At 47.8% G+C, this 22,543-nt stretch overlaps 1 protein-coding gene across 12 annotated transcripts in view; it reads left to right on the top strand.

Annotated features, from left to right (window-relative positions):
* DMD (dystrophin) overlaps window positions 1-22,543 on the top strand; it is a 2,510,493-nt gene that overhangs the window by 2,287,147 nt on the left and 200,803 nt on the right. For all 12 annotated transcript variants that reach the window (XM_033949686.1, XM_033949693.1, XM_033949692.1 and 9 more), the window contains one exon: window positions 1,102-1,162. In XM_033949686.1, the coding sequence (XP_033805577.1) occupies window positions 1,102-1,162 (61 nt within the window). The remainder of the gene's footprint in view (window positions 1-1,101; window positions 1,163-22,543) is intronic.

Below are 22,543 nucleotides of genomic sequence, written 5' to 3' on the forward strand. Positions count from 1 at the left end.
GAAGTTTTATGTTCAAACATTTTATTAAAGGAATAGAGTAAAAATACATATAAATTATATGGAAAGATATTCTTTACAAATAATAAATAAGTCGCAAATGTTAAAATTCTAATCCATATAGTATATAAAATTCTATCATTCCTTCAAACATTTTATATAATAAACCATAATCCCCCCCTATCCATTCCCCCCTTCCATCCCATAATAAATTCCCCCTCCCCGGAAGACAAAAATAAAGAGCTGGAATGTAATTTAAACCACCTTAGCTTCAACGTAAATCATTGAAAATTAAACTTCTTGCTCTAGGTGAAAGGTTTTGAATATACGGACCCCGAACGTCCATAAAAAGATGAGTTCTTCTAGACGAACGCCTAACCTCTCAAATCTCAAACAAAAGTAAACGATGCAACTGGTTCCTCGAACTAAAGGAAAAGTAAAATCTATATAACAAAAATAATGCTGTCTTCTATACGGCGGGAACGGAGTTACGCATTTTATTTATAGAGCTCAAGATTTATCTTTATCCAAAAGGGACAAAGCCAAAAAATTAGTTAATTCTTGAGGCTCAAAAAAAACCATATTTAGTTAAATGGTAACGAACAATGCACTTACAAGGATGTCTTAAATAAAATGTAGCCCCTAATGAGATGACCCCTGGTTTTAGAAGAAGAAAATCATGTCTACGTTTATGAGTTTCCCTTGAAATATCGGGAAACATTTGAATTTTACAACCAAGAAATTCCCTCTGTTGATTTTTAAGGAATAGTCTCAATAACCAAGGTTTATCAATAGAAAGAGTTAACGTTATAACCTCCGTATCCGACGTCTCCAAAATCTCGGAAACATTCGACACTTGTTCAATTTGTTGCTGGCACGGAATCTAGCTGGGAAGGTTTTCCTCTGGAACGTCTGAGATTTCTAATAAGTATCTCCTGAGCATGTCTCTAGGTGTAACCGTTATTACTCTTGGAAAGTTTATCAGTCTCAAGTTATTATTTTGCGCTTGATTCTTTAGTGACTCTACTTTTCATCCGTATTTTGAACTTAACCTTTGCATTGCATTTGATGTGTCCTGCTTTTTTTTTTTTTTTTTTTTAACAGCTTCGGTCCAGATTCCCTGGGAGAGAGCAGTCTCGCCAAACAAAGTCCCTTACTACATCAAGTAAGTGTGGACGCCTTCCTTAACTCGCTGTTTGCCTATATTATGGGGAATTGTGTGGATAACTGCTGTAAAAATGTTAATAGGAGCGTATGTGCACTAACGCCAGGTCCTGTTTGGAACTGTTGCTGCTGACGCAAATGAGTATCAGGTGCTTATCAGATCTTGTGCATTGGAAGCTGCGTCCCAGCTTGGATTTAGCTTTGAGGCTTTCTTGTGGCATTTCAGCATTTTCAAGGAGGTTTTGGTAGCGGCCAAGACCTGGCTTAAGTCCAGACGAGGTTCTGTGAGGTCGATATTCAGAGCGATCGAACTGACCGGTTAAATCGCTTGTTTGGGGGGCTAACCACTAATTTTCACCACCACTTATTTGGGGGGGAGTTGGGGTGAAGTCAGTATGTTAAAAGCCAGTAGGGATGGCTGAAACCTATGGACCAGGGCGCTAAACGGCACCAAACGCCCAGTGCCTAGATTAAGCTCTAGAATGCGTTTGAACACCCTCCTTCGATACTGTTGCCCAGTCCCGACAGGAGGTGCCTTCGTAGTCCAGCTGCCACGAGCCGGAAGGGCCAGTCTCAGCGTCGGAGGAGGGAGGAGGAAATGCAGCCCTTCCCCCTCGTGTCAGCTGGTCAATAAAGCTGCCTCCTGTCGGGACTGGGCATTGGGGTGCCAAGACAGAAGTGGGTCCAGGGTGCCGTAACGCCTCGATCCAGCCCTGCCAGCCAGGTTAACTGTGTAAAAGTCAGTCTTACCTTTATGCAGTAACCCATAGCAGACGTCCCCTCCTTTTGTCTGGGTTTTGAAAAGCCTCCTCAAATCGCATCGGGTAGGTTTCCTGTCTGTCCGACAAGAGCGGGCAGCGGAGGTGGGGGCTGGGGGGGGTTAGGGCATTATAGGGCAGGGGTGGGTGGAACTGGGCGGGCCTGGGGGTGGGCCTAGGTGTCCAGATTTTCGGATTGGAAAATCTGGCAACCCTGCCCATAGCTGGTTAAGTGCAGAATATCCATCTTAACCAGCTATGCATTAGCCGGCTCAGGAAACCCCGAAATTCATTGCTGGTGCCCGGACATGAATGCAACAGGTAGCAAGATGCTGAATTTCAGGCCCTGCGAATGTAAGTCTGAGGGAGTGTCAGCCCTAGATCAGGTGTTTGTTTTCCCTCCAGGAAAGGGGAAGCTTTCCTTTGAACGTGTCACAGTCCCGCTTTACTTCACTGACGCACAAACTTTAATGCTATAGTTAAGAGATTCGTGGAACTGGACCCATGACATCCTGCTGCGCCATCGCCACCAGTTTCGGGAAAAACATCTTGATTTTGTGGCAGGTCATATCTCAGAATGAAGCTGGCTTAAAAATCGTAGCCAATGCAGGGAGGTCATGTGATATCTAATGAGTTTGAATTCTTAGAATCCGAAATACTAATTAAGTCTTTTCTGTTCTCCACCGAAAAAAACGGAAGCAAAATCTTTTCCCTGCTTCTGCCAGCTCAGCTCTCTTTGGGTCTGATCCATCCAAATTCAGGATTTAATTTTGCAGCAGAAGGATATTCGCCAGTGTGGAGTAAATCGAAAAAGCTCCAGCGTGGAAAGAACAGATTGGAATCCGTGGCTTTCTTGGGAAAATGGGCCATATTTCTGCACGTCTTTATTGTCCAAATGAGCTCTGCTTCAGTACAACATAGCAAAGCCTCATCCCTCCTCCCTCCTGATGTCACCATCTGCAATTAGATGGAGAAGGCGCACTCCAAGCGTAGTGTCAGCTCAAAGAAAGTGCAAGAAGCTGAAATGTGGGGTTATAGCTCAGTCCCCCAAATTAGGGTTACCAGATTTCCTCTTTTAAAAAATGGAGGATACCTGGCCCCACTTCATTTTGCTCCAGCCCTGCCACTTCCACCGCAGCCCAGGGGCAGAAGAGGGTGTGATGGGGAGGGGGGGTAGAAAGGGGCATGGGCTGGGGGCAGAACAGGGCATGACTGGGGATAGGATGGGGTGTGACTGCAGGTACAGAGAGGCAGGACTGGGGACAGAACAGGGTGTGATTGGGATGGGATGAGGTGTGATTGGGGGTAGAAAGGGGCAGGGCTGAGGGCAGAACAGGGCGTGACTGGGGGGGGCGGGGCTGTGGTGGAAAGGGGTGGAGCCACGAGTCCTCTTTTTTAGCTTTCAAAATCTGGTAACCCTATATTATAGAGAAGTAGAATATTACCCAAATGTGTTGTCCAAGAGCACAATCTCACCTTTTAAAGGCACAGGGCTTCCAAGAATTTGGGGCATTAGCCTGAAACGTGGAGGCTCCACTTCAATATTCATTTGGATATAATTCCTCACAGTGTTAAACCCAAGCTCATGGTTCAGGGTCTGAGGTAAAGGAGGGTGACCTAGGTTGACCATTACTGGCTAAAGCAGGATTTGAATCTCTCGGCTCCTCCATGATGCTGTGCGTGGTTTGGTTTTTGTGCATCATCTTCTTGATCGGTGGTTTCAACTTCTCTTTGTTGGGAAACTGTGGGAAGTGTCTCATCTGCTGGTGGAATGATAGGCCCTGACTGTGCTGCTCTGCTTTTTGGCACAATGGCTCCTCTTGCAGAAACAGACTGGAAGAGAAAAAACAATCCCGGTATTCTCTCTGCTAGCACTGAAGCCCATTGTCTGCGCTGGGAAACCCCCTGTCTTCAGGCATGTCCTATCCTGTGATCATATATCTTTCCCCAAAATGTTTTTCCTGAGTTCAAGGGCTAAGTCGACTCTACTTCTTCTGTCTCATTTGGAGAATGGGGTCGGGCGTTTCTCTGTGTATCGTGTTGCACCAGGATTTTTGGTAGAAGCGTTGTATTTTCTGCTGTGTTTTCTAGAAAGCTTTTCAAATCCATTTGCTGAACTGATAGACAGTGGAGTGGGGGGGGGGGGGTGAGAGGCGCCTGGAGCAGTAGAACCCCTCCCCCCGCAGCTGTAACATAGTAAATGACGGCAGATAAAAACCCGAATGGTCCATCCAGTCTGCCCAACCATACAAGCTCCATCAATTAACTTAGTTTAAATGGTCCTTTTTCTTAGATATTTCTGGGCCAGAAACCCAAAGCCCTGCCCGGTGGTGTTCTGGGGTCTCCATCAAAGCTCACTCTAGCCCATTTTAACCATCCCAGCCATCGAAACCCTCCCCAGCCCGTCCTCAATGTCCATACACTTCTCCCTCCGTTTTCGCGGTTTCAGCAATCACGGTTTCGATTATTTGCAGTTTTTAGCTTGCTGGCTTCTCCCCTCCCCCCCCCCAATTACATCAGCTTGCATAGAGAAATCGCTGATTCCAAGCATTTACAGAGAAAATCGCAGATTCCCAGCACTTTCTTCACCATGTTTTGCCTTTCCTTCGGGAACAGGCCAGGTCTCCCACCCTATTTTTCGCAGTTTCACCATATTCACGATGGTTTTTAATAGAAAACAGCGAATAACGTATGAAAAAGTTATTTGCGGGTCTGTTAATCCCCTATCACAGCGAATACGGAAGGAGAAGTGTATATGGGACACAGACCATGCGAGTCTTAGAGATCCTCTGAGTGCATCAAACGAACGTGGGATGAACACAGAGGATCTAATGGGTTTACATTGAAGGACCTAAGGCCAGTGCTGGGCAGACTTGCACAGTCTGTGTCCCGTATATGGACATCACTGCCGCGTGTGCGCACCCCTTCCCTTCCCCCATACCTCCAGCGTGAGCAGTATCACCAACTTGCTGCCGGCGCCAGCATCGGCTCTCTCTGTCTGATGCCACTTCCTAGGCACGGGACCCGGAAGTGATGTCAGAGGGAAAGCCGACGCTAGCGTGCGCATCAGATTGGAGTTGCTGCTCGTGCCGCCGAAGAGCTAGATGTATTGGGGGAGGGGAATTGAAGGCACACGCGTAGTGGAGGGAGGAATCAGAAAGAGCGGGGGGGGAGACAGAAAAGAGGACATGTGCAGGCGCCCCCACCAAGACAGGTTGCCTGGGGTGGACCACCCCCCCTGCTGATAAAGCTCGGAGACCCCCTAGCTAAGGCTCTAGTGCAGGGCTGGGCAACTTCGGTCCTCGAGGGCCGGAATCCAGTCGGGTTTTTAGGATTTCCGCAATGAATATGCATGAGATCTATTTGCATGCACTGCTTTCAATGCATATTTATTGGGGAAATCCTAAAAACTCGACTGGATTCTGGCCCTCAAGGATCGGAATTGCCCACCCCTGCTCTAGTGCAAACAGTGCCTGCCCCATACCAGAGGGACAGTAGAACAAAAGCCCCCCAGTTAACCGGCAAAAAAAATTGCCAGAAAACAAGTCTCCTGTGCTCCTCGGACAACCCCCACCCCTCCAGCCCCCGAAGCAGCAGGACCCACAAATCTCCCTCCAGCTGGTTTGAGAGTCATTCAGTGTTTAATGCTACCCTACTTCCTCTTTGGCCTTTTCATTAGAAACCATTCTGGCATTTACACAGGCAAAGAATTAGAAATTAGGTGTTCCACTCCCCCAGCCAGCATTGTGATTACCGTTGGTACCGAAGAAACTCGCCACTGAACACCAGCACGCCTGTCTTCCATACATAGGGTTACCAGATTTTCCATTTGGAAAATCCAGACCCCTAGACCCACCCACCAGGCCCGCCCAGTCCCACCCATTCCTGTCACACCCTGGTTCCATCCCATCATACCCCCAATCCCGTCCCCAAGTCCGCTACAGCCACGCCTCCAATCCCGCCCCCGATGCCTGCTCTTGTCGGGCAGGACATCCGCGCATGCGCAGATATGGCGCAATGACTTCACACGCACGTACACGCGGATTCCCTCCTGCCCTAAGGAAAGCTTTTCAAAATCCGGACAAAGTGCCGTGTTTTGAAAAGCGGCCCGGACTCCCAGACATGTCCTCAAAAGAAGGACGTCCGTGGAAATCTGGACTTCTGGTAACCCTATCCATACAGCCCCCCCTCCCCCCCCATGATGAACATTGGCACTACTACTCTACATTCAAATGCCCCATCCCCTCGATGCCACTATCCTCCATGCACACAAACCGCCACCGCCTCCCCCCCCCCCTCCAACATCGCACTTACCATTAGTACTAGAAACCTGCTGATCCGGTGCGGAGCCTTGAACATCTCCACATGCTCAAAGCCTGCCATCTCCTGCCGCCTCTGAGATTCTCAGAAAAGGCGGGAGCAGGCAGGCCTTGAACCTGCACAGATGCTCAAGGCCCCGCCCTGGATTGATGGCTAATGGTAAGTGCAATGTCGGGGAGGGTGGCAGTGGGGGGTTGTTTACATGGAGGATAGCAGCACCAAGGGTCATCACGGGGGGGGGGGCATGTATGGAGGATAGCCATGCCACTGTTCAGCGGGGACAATGGTGGGGGAGGGGCATCGGCCTATTGAACACTGCACCCCTGGTGGTCATCGGAAGTTGAATGGAGCACAACCACACCTTTGTTCGGGTGCTGGCTCAAATATAAACCGAGACCCCCATTTTTGGGCCCATAAGTCTCGATTTACTGTATATTCAAGTATGTACAGTAACTATCTAATTTAGCAGCTTGTCTCGACTGTGCTGCTCAGCATCGCTTCACCTTGTGTTGCTTGTTGTCATACTGGCCACCCGTCTCATCCGTGCTTTGATCGTCATCTGTTTAACACAGATTCATTTCGACACCTTGGGGCTGTCCTTGATTCCCGACTTTCTTTTCTGCCACAAGTAACCTCCTGCTGTAAAAAAGGATATTTCATTTTAAGGCAATTCCGCGCTGTCCGGAGTTCTTTTGATTCGAACGTGCTTTATGCTGGCATATCCAAGTCTGCTCTAAAACCTCAGAAATATCATTGGCTTCCAGTTGATCTAAAAATCTGCTTCTTGCCTTTAACCCTTTCAGGACCATAAGGATCGTAGGCCAATTTTTGTGGTTTTGATGACATTTTTATGGTAAAAAGGGCTTGCAGATGCCAAAAAATTGATTTTTTTTTGTGAAATATCATTATTTTTTTTTTTATAAAATCAAACTTCTGGCTTATGGACAGTGTGGCAAGTGAATCTTCTCGTCAATCTGGCAACGACGCTAATGAATGAATGTCGGAACCAGTTTGTTTACATAAAGGCAGTATCATATGGAATCCGTACATATCAAATTTAGAACTGTAGACTATCCCAATCAAAATTTATAGGATTTTAAAGTTATGGGACAAATAGGTCCCTTGGTCCTGAAAGGGTTAAAGCTTCTCGACTGAGTTCCCCTTCTTATCTCAATGCTCTGGTTATACCCTATACGCCAACACATCTTCTCCGGTCATTAAACAACCATCGTTTGATCCTACCCAGTTCTAAAGCAGCTCACTAAGAACAGTGCGCTTTCTTTTTTTTTTCTTTTGCGCACCCTACCTATGGAATAACACCTTTATTCTAAACTAAGGTGTGCTAAGTGTTTTAGAAACATAGAAACATAGAAATAGACGGCAGATAAGGGCCACGGCCCATCTAGTCTGCCCACCCCAATGACCCTCCCCTACCTTTCTCTGTGAATAGATCCCACGTGTCTATCCCATTTGGCCTTAAAATCAGGCACGCTGCTGGCCTCAATAACCTGAAGTGGAAGATTATTCCAGCGATCAACCACCCTTTCGGTGAAAAAAAATTTCCTGGTGTCCCCGTGCAGTTTCCCGCCCCTGATTTTCCACGGATGCCCCCTTGTTTTCGCGGGACCCTTGAAAAAGAAGATATCTTCTTCCACCTCGATGCGGCCCGTGAGATACTTGAATGTCTCGATCATGTCACCCCTCTCTCTGCGTTCCTCGAATGAGTATAGTTGCAACTTATCCAGCCGTTCCCATATGGGAGATCCTCCAGGCCCCATTGCCTTGTTAACCTTAAGCTTTGACAGCTCGCAATAGACACCGCTGGGTGTAAACTCGAAATTACTAAACGGGTCATCTGCGTCAACCCTTGTCTGTAGCACGCATGTAGCTAAATCAACGCGTGCAGTAACCGCTAACGTGTCCATAGGATAACATGCACGCGTTAGCGTGTGATTAGCGCACACTAATATCTATCGTATTCTAAAAAGCATAGCGGGATATGTCCATAAAAAATGGAGCTCGACGTGGTTAAAAACGTGAAGTAAACTAACAATAATATTAGTGAAAAATAAAAGAAAAAGAAGAGGAAAGAAAAAAAGATAAACCGAAAGACATACAATAACAATAAGGAAAATTAAGTTTTCAGAGTTTAAGCCTCTTGTCATCGAAGGAATTGCATATCAGTCAGAAGTGTGCTAAAGGCATGGCTCTTCCAGTAGGCCGGGTCTCAAAGTCCCTCCTCGAGGGCCGCAATCCAGTCGGGTTTTCAGGATTTCCCCAATGAATATGCAAGAGATCTGTTTGCATGAACTGCTCTCATTGTATGCTAACAGATTCATTGGGAAAATCCTGAAAAGCCGACTGGAATGTGGCCCTCGAGGACCGACTTTGACACCCCTGCAGTAGGCCTATCTGTCTGAACAGCAATAAGTGACAATAGCGCACAGCACCATTCTCTGTGTGGTTTGTTTGAGTCTTTACAGATCCCATCACATAACTGGAGTTCCTTTCCTATTAAGCTTTTAGTCTGTCAATCGAGTAGCCCTGTTTTGGTCAGAAAAAGTGGTACAGTGTGGCGCAGTGGTTGGATCTACAGCCTCAGCACCCTGGGGTGGTGGGTTCAAACCCCGTGCTGCTCCTTGTGACCCTGGGCAAGTCACTTAATCCTTCATAGCCCCAGGTACGTTAGAGAGATTGTGAGCCCACCGGGACAGAGAGGGAAAAATGCTTGAGTACCTGATTGTAAAAACCGCTTAGATAACCTTGATAGGCGGTATATAAAATCCTAATAAACTTGAAACTTGTACAGTAAATTTGGAGTGAATAAACAAATAAGCAATAGTAAAGTTGTGTTTGGTTCAAGATAAAAGCTGATGTGGACTATCTTGGATATTGTGTTCAATTCTGGTCGCCTTATCTCAAAAAAATGATATAGCGGAACTAAAAAAAGGTTCAAAGAAGAGCGACCAGGATGGTAAAGGGGTTGGAACTCGACTCGTATGAGGAAAGACTAAAAAGGTTGGGGCTCTTCAGCTTGGAAAAGAGACGGCTGAGGGGAGACAGGATTGAAGTCTAGAAAATCCGGAGTGGAGTAGAACGGGTACAAGTGGATCGATTTTTCACTCCGTCAAAAATGACAAAGACTAGGGGACACTCGATCAAGTTATGGGGGAAATACAGGAGGAAATATTTTTTTCACTCAGAGAATAGTTAAGCTCTGGAAGTCATTGCCAGAGGATATGGTAACAGATATGGTTTTTTAAAAAAAGGTTTGGACAAGTTCCTGGAGGTAATGTTCACATTCCGCTGTTGAGACAGACATGGGGAAGCCACTACTTGCCCTGGGATTGGGTGTTGCTACTATTTGGGTTTCTGCCAGGTCTAATGCTTAGCTTGCCCAACCTCTCAAGTCAAATCTTGATCCTGACATAAGTGCCTCTGCTGGGTCAGACCAGGGGTCCATCACGCCCAGCAGTCCGCTCACGCAGCGGCCTATCAGGTCCAGGACCTGTATAATAATCCTCTATCTAGACCAGTGGTCTCAAACTCGCAACCTGGGGACCAAATGAGGCCCACCAGGTACTATTTTGAGGCCCTCGGTATCGGTTTATCATAATCACAAAAGTAAAATAAAACCGTTTCTTGATCATATGTCTCTTTAGCTATAAATGACAATATTATTATTAAGACTTAGCCAAAAGGAAAGATTTATAAACTATAAAGAATTTTACCTCATGCAAAGTTGTCATTTCTTTAATAAGACATAAACTATTTTTTTTCTGAGGCCCTCCAAGTACCTACAAATCCCAAAATGTGGCCCTGCAAAGGGTTTGAGTTGGAGACCACTGACCCTTTTCCTTCAGGAAATCATCTAATCCCTTCTTGAACCCCTTGGTCCTCAACAAATAAATTCTTTGTGTCCCCTTCATCCCACCATTCTGGGAAGGGACTAGGCATCCACCTAGTCCACTATACTATAGGGGGAGGGTTATATACACATGCATATGTATCTTTGTAGTTAGGCACCCAACCGAAAACTGACCACATTATTCCAATAATGTTTCAGATAAGCAGCTGCTGTTTGTATCATCTTCTTCGAATGGATTACTTTTGTAGACACCGTGACAGCAATTAACTTTCCTCCTAAGCTATGTGGAGTATGACCTCAGCCTTTCAAATTTAAGAACATCAGAATAGCCTCACTGGGTCAGACCAATGGTCCATCAAGCCCAGTAGCCCGTTCTCACGGTGGCCAATCCAGGTCACTAGTACCTGGTCAATACCCAAAGAGAAGCAACATTCCATGCTACCGATCTAAGGCAGGCAGTGGCTTCTCCCATGTCTTTCTCAATAACAGACTATGCACTTTTCCTCCAGGAACTTGTCCAAATCTTTCTTAAAACCAGCTACGCTATCTGCTCTTACCACAACCTCTGGCAACGCGTTCCAGAGCTTATCTATTCTCTGAGTGGAAAAATATTTCCTCCTATTGGTTTTAAAAGTATTTCCCTGTAACTTCATCGAGTGTCCCCTAGTCTTTGTCATTTTTGACGGAGTGAAAAATCGATCCACTTGTACCCGTTCCACTCCACTCAGGATTTTCTAGACTTCAATCCTATCTCCCCTCAGCTTTTTATTTTTGAAACTGAAGGGCCTTAACCGTTTTACTCTTTCCTAACCCTTGCTGTGGTACTTGTGCCAAAGACAGCTTTTTTCTAGAGTTTGTGCTTTTATAAAATTACACTTAATGCTGTACTAGTCGGCAATGGATTTTTAGGTAAGATATAGTATAGAATTTGGGTCTAACATGCCCTTGACGCAGCATAAACGCTCACTTCTAAGGTCAGGTGCAAACCTGTGGACTTAGGCCAGTATTCCTATAACCACATCGTCCCAGCCCCTAAATTTAGCTGCTTTTTCTTGAGTCTGGGTAAACTTATATGTCCTGCGCCTGTGGTACCATTTTTGAAGAGCGAAATGATGGCATGTTAGAAGTTTGAAAGTTTAGTGAAATGGTGTTTTGTTGTCATTCTCTTTGAAAATGTGTCAATAATATATGAATGTCTTTAGAAGTAATCACTATTGGTGCACACATGGGGAGAAAGTAAGCGCTGATGTTTTGGGGAAAACTGACAATTAGAACTTCAATCTAGCCTTCTGCAACAGCTGCGTCATGGCTGTACAGAAGGCAAATACCAGGACATCCTTCAATGATGGGGTAATGAATCACACAGGGACCCAGGTCTCCTGCGACCAGTCACAGAATCTATGAAAAGGCTGAATTGGTAGACAGAGTCTGGGCTAGAGAATTGCACGGGGACAGAAATCCCGCCCGTCCCCGCCAGGATCCTCTCCGCCCCCGCCAGGATCCTCTCCATCCCCGCCAGGATCCTCTCCGTCCCCACCCGTCCCCGTCAGGATCCTCTCCGTCCCCACCCATCCCCGCAAGGAATTACCTCCATCCCCGTCCGTCCCCATAAAAAGCAGCAATTACTTCTGACAGGATCATCAATTCCACAGTTTCTTTTGTGTTTGCGCTGCTGTTTTCCTTGTGGAATCTCTTTAGTGGAACCCTTTTTTTGTTTTCTGTTCAGGTAATTAACTTATAAACCCCCTCTGTCACTATGTAATGTAATGTAATTTATTTCTTATATACCGCTACATCCGTTAGGTTCTAAGCGGTTTGAAGAAAATATACATTAAGATTATAAATGAGAAGTAAGAAGGTACTTAAAAAATTCCCTTACTGTCCCGAAGGCTCACAATCTAACTAAAGTACCTGGAAATTAATAAAGAAGAGAAAATAAAGATGGTTGAAAAAAGAAAAATTCTATATGAACTTATAGGATGGAAATTAAACTGACAGTGAAGAACTGTATGAAAAATACATATGGAATGCAGTTAGAGAGGGTAGGTTACAATCTATTGATGGTATTTGTTTAATTGGAAGGTGTTAAGGTGGGTAATTTGGGGGAAGGTTATCTGAAGGTAGGTGAATCTTCTGGAGGTAAAAGAGGAGGGGTTAAGATGTTTGGATGAATTTTTTGAAAAGCAGGGTTTTGATTTCTTTTCTGAATGTTTTGAGGTTGTCTGATATTGTCATAAGATTGGAGATGGAATGGTTGATTTTTGCTGCTTGTGTTGCTAGAAGGTTGTCAAACATTTTCTTGCGTTGTGTGCCTTTGAGTGGGGGGAAGGCGAAAGGGTTCGAGGTTCTTCTGTGTCTTGAGGTGGAGATTTGGTTTAAGCGGTTGTTTAGATAGGAGGGGGAAGAGCCGTGTAATGCTTTGAATATCAGGCAGTGGAATTTGAATTGGATTTGTGCTTGTATGGGTAGCCAGTGAGAGTCTAAGAAGGCAGTTGTTATGTGATCATATTTTTTGAGTCAGTAGATCAATCTGAGGGCGGTGTTTTGTATGGTCTGGAGTTGTTTTATCATAGTGGCTGGACAAGGAAGATATAGATGATACTATGGCTGATGTGTCCATTATATTATATGGACGAACCCTGCTTCCAAAGCCTTCCATCCCCGTGGGAGTCCTGTGGGTTAGAAGGGGATTTTCGTGGGACCCCCGGGATCCCCGTTCCCGTGCAGACTTCTAGTCTGGGCTTTTTCAGTAATTCTTGGGGACAATGGCTCAGTTTTAGCAGGCAATAGGAAAGGTGTCGGTACTCAGTAATCTGAAAAAAGCTCTGTTCAGAACAATTATAACTATTATTTTTGTGGTGTTTAACACAGGTATGTTGTGTGGATGTTACCTAGGGTTACCAGATTTTACTACTGTAAAATCCAGATCCATGGCACCACCTCCAGGCCTTCCAAGTTCTTCTCAGCCCCGCCCTATTGTGCCCCAGCCTTGCCCCTCCCCCAGCCCACCCCAACCTGTTCTCGTGCTCGGAGCCGCATCAGGAGAGCATCTGCACATGCGCAGGTGTGGTGCGATGACATCACACACATGCGCACATACACATAACGTTACCATATTGTATGAGCAGAGTGCTGAGTTTTGAAAAGCCTTCCGGACGCCCAGACATGTCCTCTAAAAAGAGGGTAAATCCAGACATCTGGTAACCCTAAAGTTACCGTATTATTTTGTCCTGTTTGGGAGGACTTTTAAGTTTTATTTGTTTTGCCCTTAAAATATACAAGCAGAAGAGTTCACAGCTCGCAAAAAAAATGCCACGTCACTTTCAGACATTAAGGCCCAGATTCTATAACTGGCGCCATTGCGTGATTGACATGCAATTGGCGACCGCCTTTAAGGTGGCCACCGATAACGGCGCCGGTTAGAGAATCCAGGCCTAAAGGTCCTGTGTGGCTGAACAGGGACATTGTCTGTACGAAGACTGGGAAAATCCGGACCCATGGCCACGCCCCCCAGAACCGCCCTGATGTGCCCCCAGCCCTGCCCCCAGATGACATCCGCGCATGCACGGGCACAATGCAGTAACATCACACGTATGTTCACATGACATCACCGTGTTGCGTTCACGCATGCACGGATGCCCCTTCCTGACGCAATTATGTCAGGAAGCTTTTCAAAACCCAGACAAAGTGCCGGGTTTTGAAAAGTCGTCTGGACCTCCGGACCTATAAATGTAACCGCCATTCTACTTTTTAGGTGTCAAACTTTTGAACATTTGGCCTAGTGTGGGAAATGTGCCTTCTCTGGGACAGCCCTAGAAATGGTCCTCTGCGATCTTTTCATACTACATCTTGCCTTGTATCCAGAGATAATGAGATAGAGAAGGAGGGGAACAGGAACGCACATGTAACCCCATTATTTAAAAAACATCATTGGAACAAATTACATTTAAAATACTCTTTCTCACTTTCAAGGCCCCTCAAATATAAGTTACTTGAGTATCTTTATTGGCTGTCTTCTATACTCCATCTTGCAGTTTCCACTCTACAAGTAATCATAGATTAGGGGAGCTCAGAACGGTTTACATGAATTTATTCAGCTACTCAAGCATTTTCCCCTGTCTGTCCCAGCAGACTCACACCTGGGGCAATGGGGGGATTAAGTGACTTTCCAGGGCATGGGTTTGAACCCACAGCCACAGGGAGCTGAGGCTGTAGCTTTAACCAATGTGCCACACTCTCTCCCATTAGTAATACCAATCCTCCATCATGCATGTCTTGAATCGACGAGGCGCTCTGGAATTCACTTCCTCAATGCATAAGCTACTATTTGGGGTTTTGCCAGGTATTGTGACTTGCATTAACCTCCGCGAAGACAGGATATGAGGCTAGATGGACCATTGTTCTGACCCAGTAAGGCTATTCTTAGGTTCTTATGTTCACTCAGGCATTTCCTGAATGAGGAGATGGCAGCCTGGACGCTTTATGAAACACTCCTTGACCCACACAGACTCTTGCATGATTGCTCCTGTCCTACTCACTCTATTGTACTTCAATCCTTCTCTTATTTTTAGACAGCTAAAAGCGGTCCAGTAGGTTATAAATAAAGGCCTAAAGAGCGCCACAGTCACTGTAGCCAGTTCAGACAGAGACTGACCTCTCCTACATCGAAACAAGCTTTGAGGTGTTTCCTCTGATGTTTAGACGCATCTGCTGTATCACCATGACTGGAAAATCGTGAGGCCAAAAACGTGGAAGCACATCTCTCCTGCCCTCTTGTCTTGTTTTCTGGGACAGTGCACTTTTTAAAAGTATTTTATAAACTTAGAAGTATTCTTATTTTTTTTTCATCTGTAACCTCAGTCTCATTCAAGTCCTGATACATTAATAAGAATAAACTTACTGGGTCACACCAAAGGTACATCAAGCCCAGTAGCCCGTTCAGGTCCCTAGTACCTGGCCAAAACCCAAGGAGTAGCAACATTCCATATAGAATCTCAAAGAATAGCAAGATTCCGGAATCCCAGAGAGTACCAAGATTCTAGAATCCCAAAGAGTAGCAACATTCCATATAGAATCCCAAAGAATAGCAAGATTCCGGAATCCCAGAGAGGAACAAGATTCTAGAATCCCAAAGAGTAGCAACATTCCATATAGAATCCCAAAGAATAGCAAGATTCCGGAATCCCAGAGAGGAACAAGATTCTAGAATCCCAAAGAGTAGCAACATTCCATATAGAATCCCAAAGAATAGCAAGATTATCCCAGGACAAGCAGGCAGGTATTCTCACTAGTGGGTGATGTCATCAGACAGAGCCCCGGTACGGACGTCTCACAAGCACGTGTTGCTTGTAGAAACTTAAAGTTTCTAGATGCCCGCACCGCGCATGCGCCGGTGCCTTCCTACCCGGAGATCCGGGCGTGTCTCCTCAGTTCTTTCTTTTCCGCGGAGCTGAGAAGTTCAACTTCTTCATGCGCTAGCTGAATTCAGTTAAATTTGCCTTCCTTGTCCGCGTTTTCGTTTTCTTTTAATTACAGTTAACAGTTCTTTTCTTTTTCAAAAAAAAAAAAAAAAAAAAAGAAGATTATTTCCTCCGGCAGGTCGAACGGGCCGGCCACGTGGCTCAGGCCCACTGGCTTCGACCTAGCGGCGGAGATTTTCCGGCCTATGTCCCGGCCAATCACCGGGTTTAAAAAGTGCAGCAAGTGCCAACGCGCGATTTCACTCACGGACCCTCACTGGCGCTGTTTGCAGTGTTTGGGCCCTGACCACATCCCGAAATCGTGCGGGCCTTGCTCTACCCTAACGGCACGCTCATTCAAGCGGCGTTGCCTATTGTGGGAATCGATGTTCAAGATGGACGCAGCTAAGGATCCCTCAGCCTCCACTTCATCTGATACCTCCCCGGTTCGGGCGAAACCGGCATCGACCACTCCTGCATCGAGTGTGGTGAAACCGGCATCGCTCACCCCGACACCATCCACGAGCTCGACGTCGGTGCCTGCCCCGGTCTCCTCGGTTCAGGTACCTCTTCCTTCCACAGTGCCACCAATGGTCATCAAAGTGCCGAAAGCTACTAAGCAGAAGCACTCGGCCTCGAAGGAGCGCGATGTCCGTGCAGGAGGACCCCCTTTCGGTGCGGATCCCTCCTTATCGGCTTCGCTACGGTCCGTGCTGGAAGCTCAATTCGTTGAGCTCATGCAGACCATCGGACCCGGGCTCATCGCTGCCATACAGGGTGACCTCCCGGTACCGGTCCAAAGGGGCGGTCCGCCCCCTCCCCCTCCCCCACACCGTTCGACCTCGACAACCGACGAGGACGAACGGGGGAGGGCGGCGATGCCCACGCGGCAAGCCTCGCTTACCGATATGCCGCCATTAGAACCCATTACGCCTCCGCGCCAACATGGGACCAGACCTCCGATCGATACTCGAAGCCCTGGGCATAGTCAGGAAGAGTTCTTCCGTACTCCTTACCAGACTTGGGTAGCATCGCAAGAACCCGCATCGCAAACCCAGTTGCGATCCACCGCTTCCAGCCCTATCCACTTGGGGGCCTCGGGAGACCATGCGATGCACAGACGATCCCGATCCCCGTCCCGCCACCGAGACGGGCACCGATCGAGACACTCATCCTGGCACTCCTCACGCCATTCGGAGGTGTCACCGCAGAAAAAACTGCAACGTAGGGGATACTCCTCATCAGAGGTGTCCCCCCCGAGGGGCCCGGAGTACGAGGAGACACTGGTGCCCGATTCTCCTTGTCACTCCCCGATGTCCACGGACCTGGAGGCCTCCTCCTCCTCCAGCCCGTCCCACAGACCGACGCTGGCGGAACAATTGTCCTTCTCATCATTCCTCCGACAAATGGCGGAGGATCTGGATGTGACCCTTGACACGGGCTCCCGATACTCCAAAGAGTATCTGGACACCATGCATTTACCTAACCCTCCAACGGAGTCGCTTCGGCTCCCCTTGCATAAATTACTGGACCAGACCTTCATGCAGTGCTTCGAAACGCCGTATTCCATACCGGCGATCCCCAGCAAACTCGATGCTCGATACCGCATCGTGCACCATAAAGGGTTCGAGGGCCCTCAACTCTCCCACCAATCCCTACTGGTCGAGTCCTCCCTTAAACGCTCTCATCCCTCCCAGGTCTACGCCTCTGTACCGCCGGGCCGAGAGGGGAGAACGATGGACAAATTTGGTAGAAAATTCTACCAAAACTCCATGATGGCGTCACGGGTGCTAAACTACAACTTCTTTTTCTCTTCCTATCTGGAGTTCTTCTTGCCGGTGCTCCGCAAGTTCACTCCGTTCATAGACAACCAAGCTCGATTCGAGTTCGAGGAAGTGGTAGCCTCCCTCTCCCAATTACGCCTCCAGCTGATGCAATCCTCCTTCGATGCATTCGAACTCTCGGCACGCGCCGCCGCAAGCGCGGTAGCTATGCGTCGCCTGGCATGGCTCCGTACTATCGATATGGATCCCAACCTACAGGACAGACTCGCCAACGTACCATGTGCTGGAGCTGACCTGTTCGATGAGTCTATCGAAACTGTTACCAAGAAGCTGTCGGATCATGAAAAATCCTTTCAATCCATCCTGCGGCCCAAACCCAAACCTCAACAGTCTCGACCTTCCAGGCCACCCCTGATTTACCAGCGGCATTACATGCCCAGACAAACGCCTGCTGCGAGACAGCCTGCGAAGAGACAACCTCCCCAGAAGTCTCAGCAAAAACCTCAGCCACCGGCTGTACCTAAGGCTCCCCAGCCCTTTTGACGCCCCCCCCCGGGAGCATAACCTCGGCCTCTCCCATAGGGGGCCGCCTCCATCTTTTTTACCATCGATGGGAGGCCATAACCACGGACCTATGGGTCCTCACCATCATAAGAAAGGGATACTCTCTTCAATTCCACCGGGTCCCCCCGGACCATCCTCCAAGAGAGTATCCTTCAAGCTCGACGCAGACCGCCCTTCTTCTTCAGGAAGTCCAAACCTTACTTCAGCTTCGGGCTGTCGAGCCGGTCCCGTCAGACCAATTGAACCGAGGGTTTTACTCCCGGTACTTCCTCGTCCCGAAGAAAACGGGCGACCTGCGACCCATTTTAGACCTTCGAGCCCTCAACAAGTTCCTGGTCAAAGAGAAGTTTCGCATGTTGACTTTGGCTTCTCTATACCCCCTCCTCGAGCAGAACGACTGGTTATGCTCCCTGGATCTCAAGGAGGCCTACACTCACATCCCCATTCACCCGGCCTCCCGAAAGTTCCTCAGATTTCGGGTGGGAAATCTGCACCTACAGTATCGAGTGCTACCATTCGGCCTATCTTCATCCCCCAGAGTCTTCACAAAGTGCCTGGTGGCAGTGGCCGCAGCACTCCGGGACAGGGGTCTACAGGTATTCCCATACCTCGACGACTGGCTCATCAAGGCCCCGTCAGCCCCAGAGGTCACTTCGGCGGCCTTGGCTACAACCTACTTCCTCCAGAATTTGGGCTTCGAGATCAACTTCTCCAAGTCTCATCTACAACCCACCCAGTCCCTCCCCTTCATCGGAGCGGTCCTGGACACCACCCGACTCCGAGCATTCCTGCCTCGGCAACGCATGGAGTCTCTTCTTCATCTCAGCCAGTCGGTGTCTACTCGCCAAACCCTACCGGCGAGACAACTGATGGTGCTCCTGGGCCATATGGCCTCCACAGTACATGTGACACCCTTTGCCAGACTCCACCTCAGGATCCCCCAGTGGACCCTGGCATCACAGTGGAATCAAACGTCCGATCCACTATCCAAACGCATCTTAGTCACACCTGCTCTTCGGCAGTCTCTACTTTGGTGGATGACCTCTTCGAATCTATCCAGAGGTTTGCTGATGCACTCTCCCCCCCATCAGAAAGTTCTCACAACCGATTCGTCGAACTACGCATGGGGGGCCCACCTGGAGGGTCTCCGCACCCAAGGATTCTGGACCAGTGCGGAAAGACTACACCAAATCAATCTACTGGAACTCAGAGCCATCTTCAATGCGCTCCAAGCTTTCCAACACCTACTCCACGACATGGTAATCCTCATTCGCACAGACAATCAGGCCGCCATGTATTATATCAACAAGCAAGGAGGCACGGGCTCGGCCCTCCTTTGCCAGGAAGCTCTACGAGTCTGGGACTGGGCGGTGCGCCACAACACCCTACTCAGAGCAGTATACATCCAGGGGGAGAACAACGTCTTAGCAGACAAACTAAGCCGTCTGCTACAACCGCACGAATGGACTCTCCATTCCAGCCCCCTTCACCAAATCTTCACGCAATGGGGGACGCCTCAGATAGACCTCTTTGCGGCTCCCCACAACGCCAAACTGCCTCAGTTTTGCTCCAGGATCTACACTCCTCATCGCCTCGAGGCAGATGCTTTTCTACTGAACTGGGGGAAACGATTTCTATATGCGTTCCCACCATTCCCGCTGATCCAGAAGACTCTGGTCAAGCTGAAACTCGAACGGGCCACCATGATTCTAATAGCTCCTCGGTGGCCCAGACAACCTTGGTTCTCCCTCCTACTTCAACTCAGCAGCAGGGAACCAGTACCACTTCCAGTGTTTCCTTCACTGCTTACTCAACATCAAGGATCACTACTTCATCCCAACCTGCAGTCTCTCCACCTGACAGCTTGGTTCCTCTCAACGTAACCCCTCACCAATTCTCACAAGAAGTGAGGGAGGTCTTGGAAGCTTCCAGGAAGCCCGCCACTCGACAATGCTACTCCCAAAAATGGACCAGATTCTCCTCATGGTGTGTTTCTAAGTCAACGGAACCTCAGCGAGCTTCCTTATCCTCCGTGCTGAACTATCTCCTACACCTATCTCAATCTGGGCTCAAGTCCACATCCATACGAGTCCACCTGAGCGCTATTGCGGCGTTCCACCAGCCCCTACAAGGGAAACCCCTCTCGGCCCATCCGGTGATCGCCAGATTTATGAAAGGACTCTTCCATGTTAACCCTCCTCTCAAACCACCCCCAGTAGTTTGGGACCTCAATGTAGTCCTTTCCCACCTCATGAAGCCCCCGTTTGAACCTCTCAACAGGGCCCCTCTGAAGTATCTCACCTGGAAAGTGCTTTTCCTTGTAGCCCTTACGTCCGCTCGCAGAGTCAGCGAACTCCAGGCATTAATGGCGGACCCACCATTCACAGTATTCCACCATGACAAGGTGGTCCTCCGCACTCACCCGAAATTCCTGCCTAAGGTGGTCTCCGAATTTCATCTCAACCAATCCATTGTACTTCCAGTATTCTTCCCTAAGCCTCATTCTCACCACGGAGAATCGGCCCTTCACACTCTAGACTGCAAACGTGCCTTGGCTTTCTACCTGGATCGCACCAAGCCACACAGAACCACTCCTCAACTTTTTGTCTCCTTCGACCCTAACAAGTTGGGAAGACCCGTATCAAAGCGCACCATCTCTAATTGGATGGCGGCTTGTATCTCTTCCTGCTATGCCCAGGCTGGATTATCACTTCCTTGTAAGGTCACAGCCCATAAGGTCAGAGCAATGGCAGCCTCAGTAGCATTCCTCAGATCAACACCAATCGAGGAAATTTGCAAGGCTGCCACCTGGTCCTCGGTTCACACATTCACCTCACATTATTGTCTGGATACCCTCTCCAGACGGGATGGACAGTTTGGCCAAACAGTATTGAAAAATTTATTCTCTTAAGTCGCCAACTCCCCCTCCATCCCACTGAGGTTAGCTTGGAGGTCACCCACTAGTGAGAATACCTGCCTGCTTGTCCTGGGATAAAGCAATGTTACTTACCGTAACAGTTGTTATCCAGGGACAGCAGGCAGCTATTCTCACGTCCCACCCACCTCCCCTGGGTTGGCTTCTCAGGCTAGCTACCTGAACTGAGGAGACACGCCCGGATCTCCGGGTAGGAAGGCACCGGCGCATGCGCGGTGCGGGCATCTAGAAACTTTAAGTTTCTACAAGCAACACGTGCTTGTGAGACGTCCGTACCGGGGCTCTGTCTGATGACATCACCCACTAGTGAGAATAGCTGCCTGCTGTCCCTGGATAACAACTGTTACGGTAAGTAACATTGCTTTCCGGAATCCCAGAGAGGAACAAGATTCTAGAATCCCAAAGAGTAGCAACATTCCATACAGAATCCCAAAGAATAGCAAGATTCTGGAATCCCAGAGAGTACCAAGATTCCGGAATCCCAAAGAGTAGCAACATTCCATACAGAATCCCAAAGAATAGCAAGATTCCGGAATCCCAGAGAGTACCAAGATTCTAGAATCCCAAAGAGTAGCAACATTCCATACAGAATCCCAAAGAATAGCAAGATTCCGGAATCCCAGAGAGTACCAAGATTCTAGAATCCCAAAGAGTAGCAACATTCCATATAGAATCCCAAAGAATAGCAAGATTCCGGAATCCCAGAGAGGAACAAGATTCTAGAATCCCAAAGAGTAGCAACATTCCATACAGAATCCCAAAGAATAGCAAGATTCCGGAATCCCAGAGAGTACCAAGATTCTAGAATCCCAAAGAGTAGCAACATTCCATATAGAATCCCAAAGAATAGCAAGATTCCGGAATCCCAGAGAGGAACAAGATTCTAGAATCCCAAAGAGTAGCAACATTCCATACAGAATCTCAAAGAATAGTAAGATTCCGGAATCCCAGAGAGTAACAAGTTTCTAGAATCCCAAAGAGTAGCAACATTCCATTTAGAATCTCAAAGAATAGCAAGATTCCAGAATCCCAAAGAGTAGCAACATTCCATACAGAATCCCAAAGAATAGCATTCCATGCTACCGATCCAGGGCAAGCAGAGGGCAAGCATTGTAGGCTACCTCAAGATTACAATAAACCCTGTGCTGAGAAGAATGAAAATTTTAAAGAAAAAAATAATGTTCTCATGTGACCAGACAGTAAATTCAAATCCTGCTATGAACCGTATTGCAGAAGAGATTCAGTTCCCAACTGGGGTGAGAGGGAGTCCCAACCGAAACAGGCAGTCCATGGGTTAAGAACAAGTTACGTTTTTAAAGCTGTTCTTAAATCGGATTTGTATGTAACTCGGAACTTGTAGACTTTAAGACTTTTGCTGCTTACCTCTGCTTCCAGCTGGCAAAAGGACTATGACTATGGCCTAGATTCACTAAACTCACCGATCTGGATCGTTGTTGGGCAATTCATGGCCGAGTTTCGCCGAGCAACCAATTCACTACAGATTCTTCATGCAAATGATCTGATTGGATTCAAGCCCACAAGCAATCCCACGGATCGCTGGAGAGCGATCGAGACACAAGCGAGATCAAAATAAAGGGAGAGGTGGCTGCAGTTTACTTGCTGGTCCTACGAGTGGACATTTTAAAAGGAATCTTTTCAATTTGTGCAGCCAGATTATGGAACAGAACACACTT

This window comes from Geotrypetes seraphini, chromosome 6 (genome assembly GCF_902459505.1).
Source record: "Geotrypetes seraphini chromosome 6, aGeoSer1.1, whole genome shotgun sequence".
In the NCBI taxonomy this organism is placed as follows: Eukaryota; Metazoa; Chordata; class Amphibia; order Gymnophiona; family Dermophiidae; genus Geotrypetes; species Geotrypetes seraphini.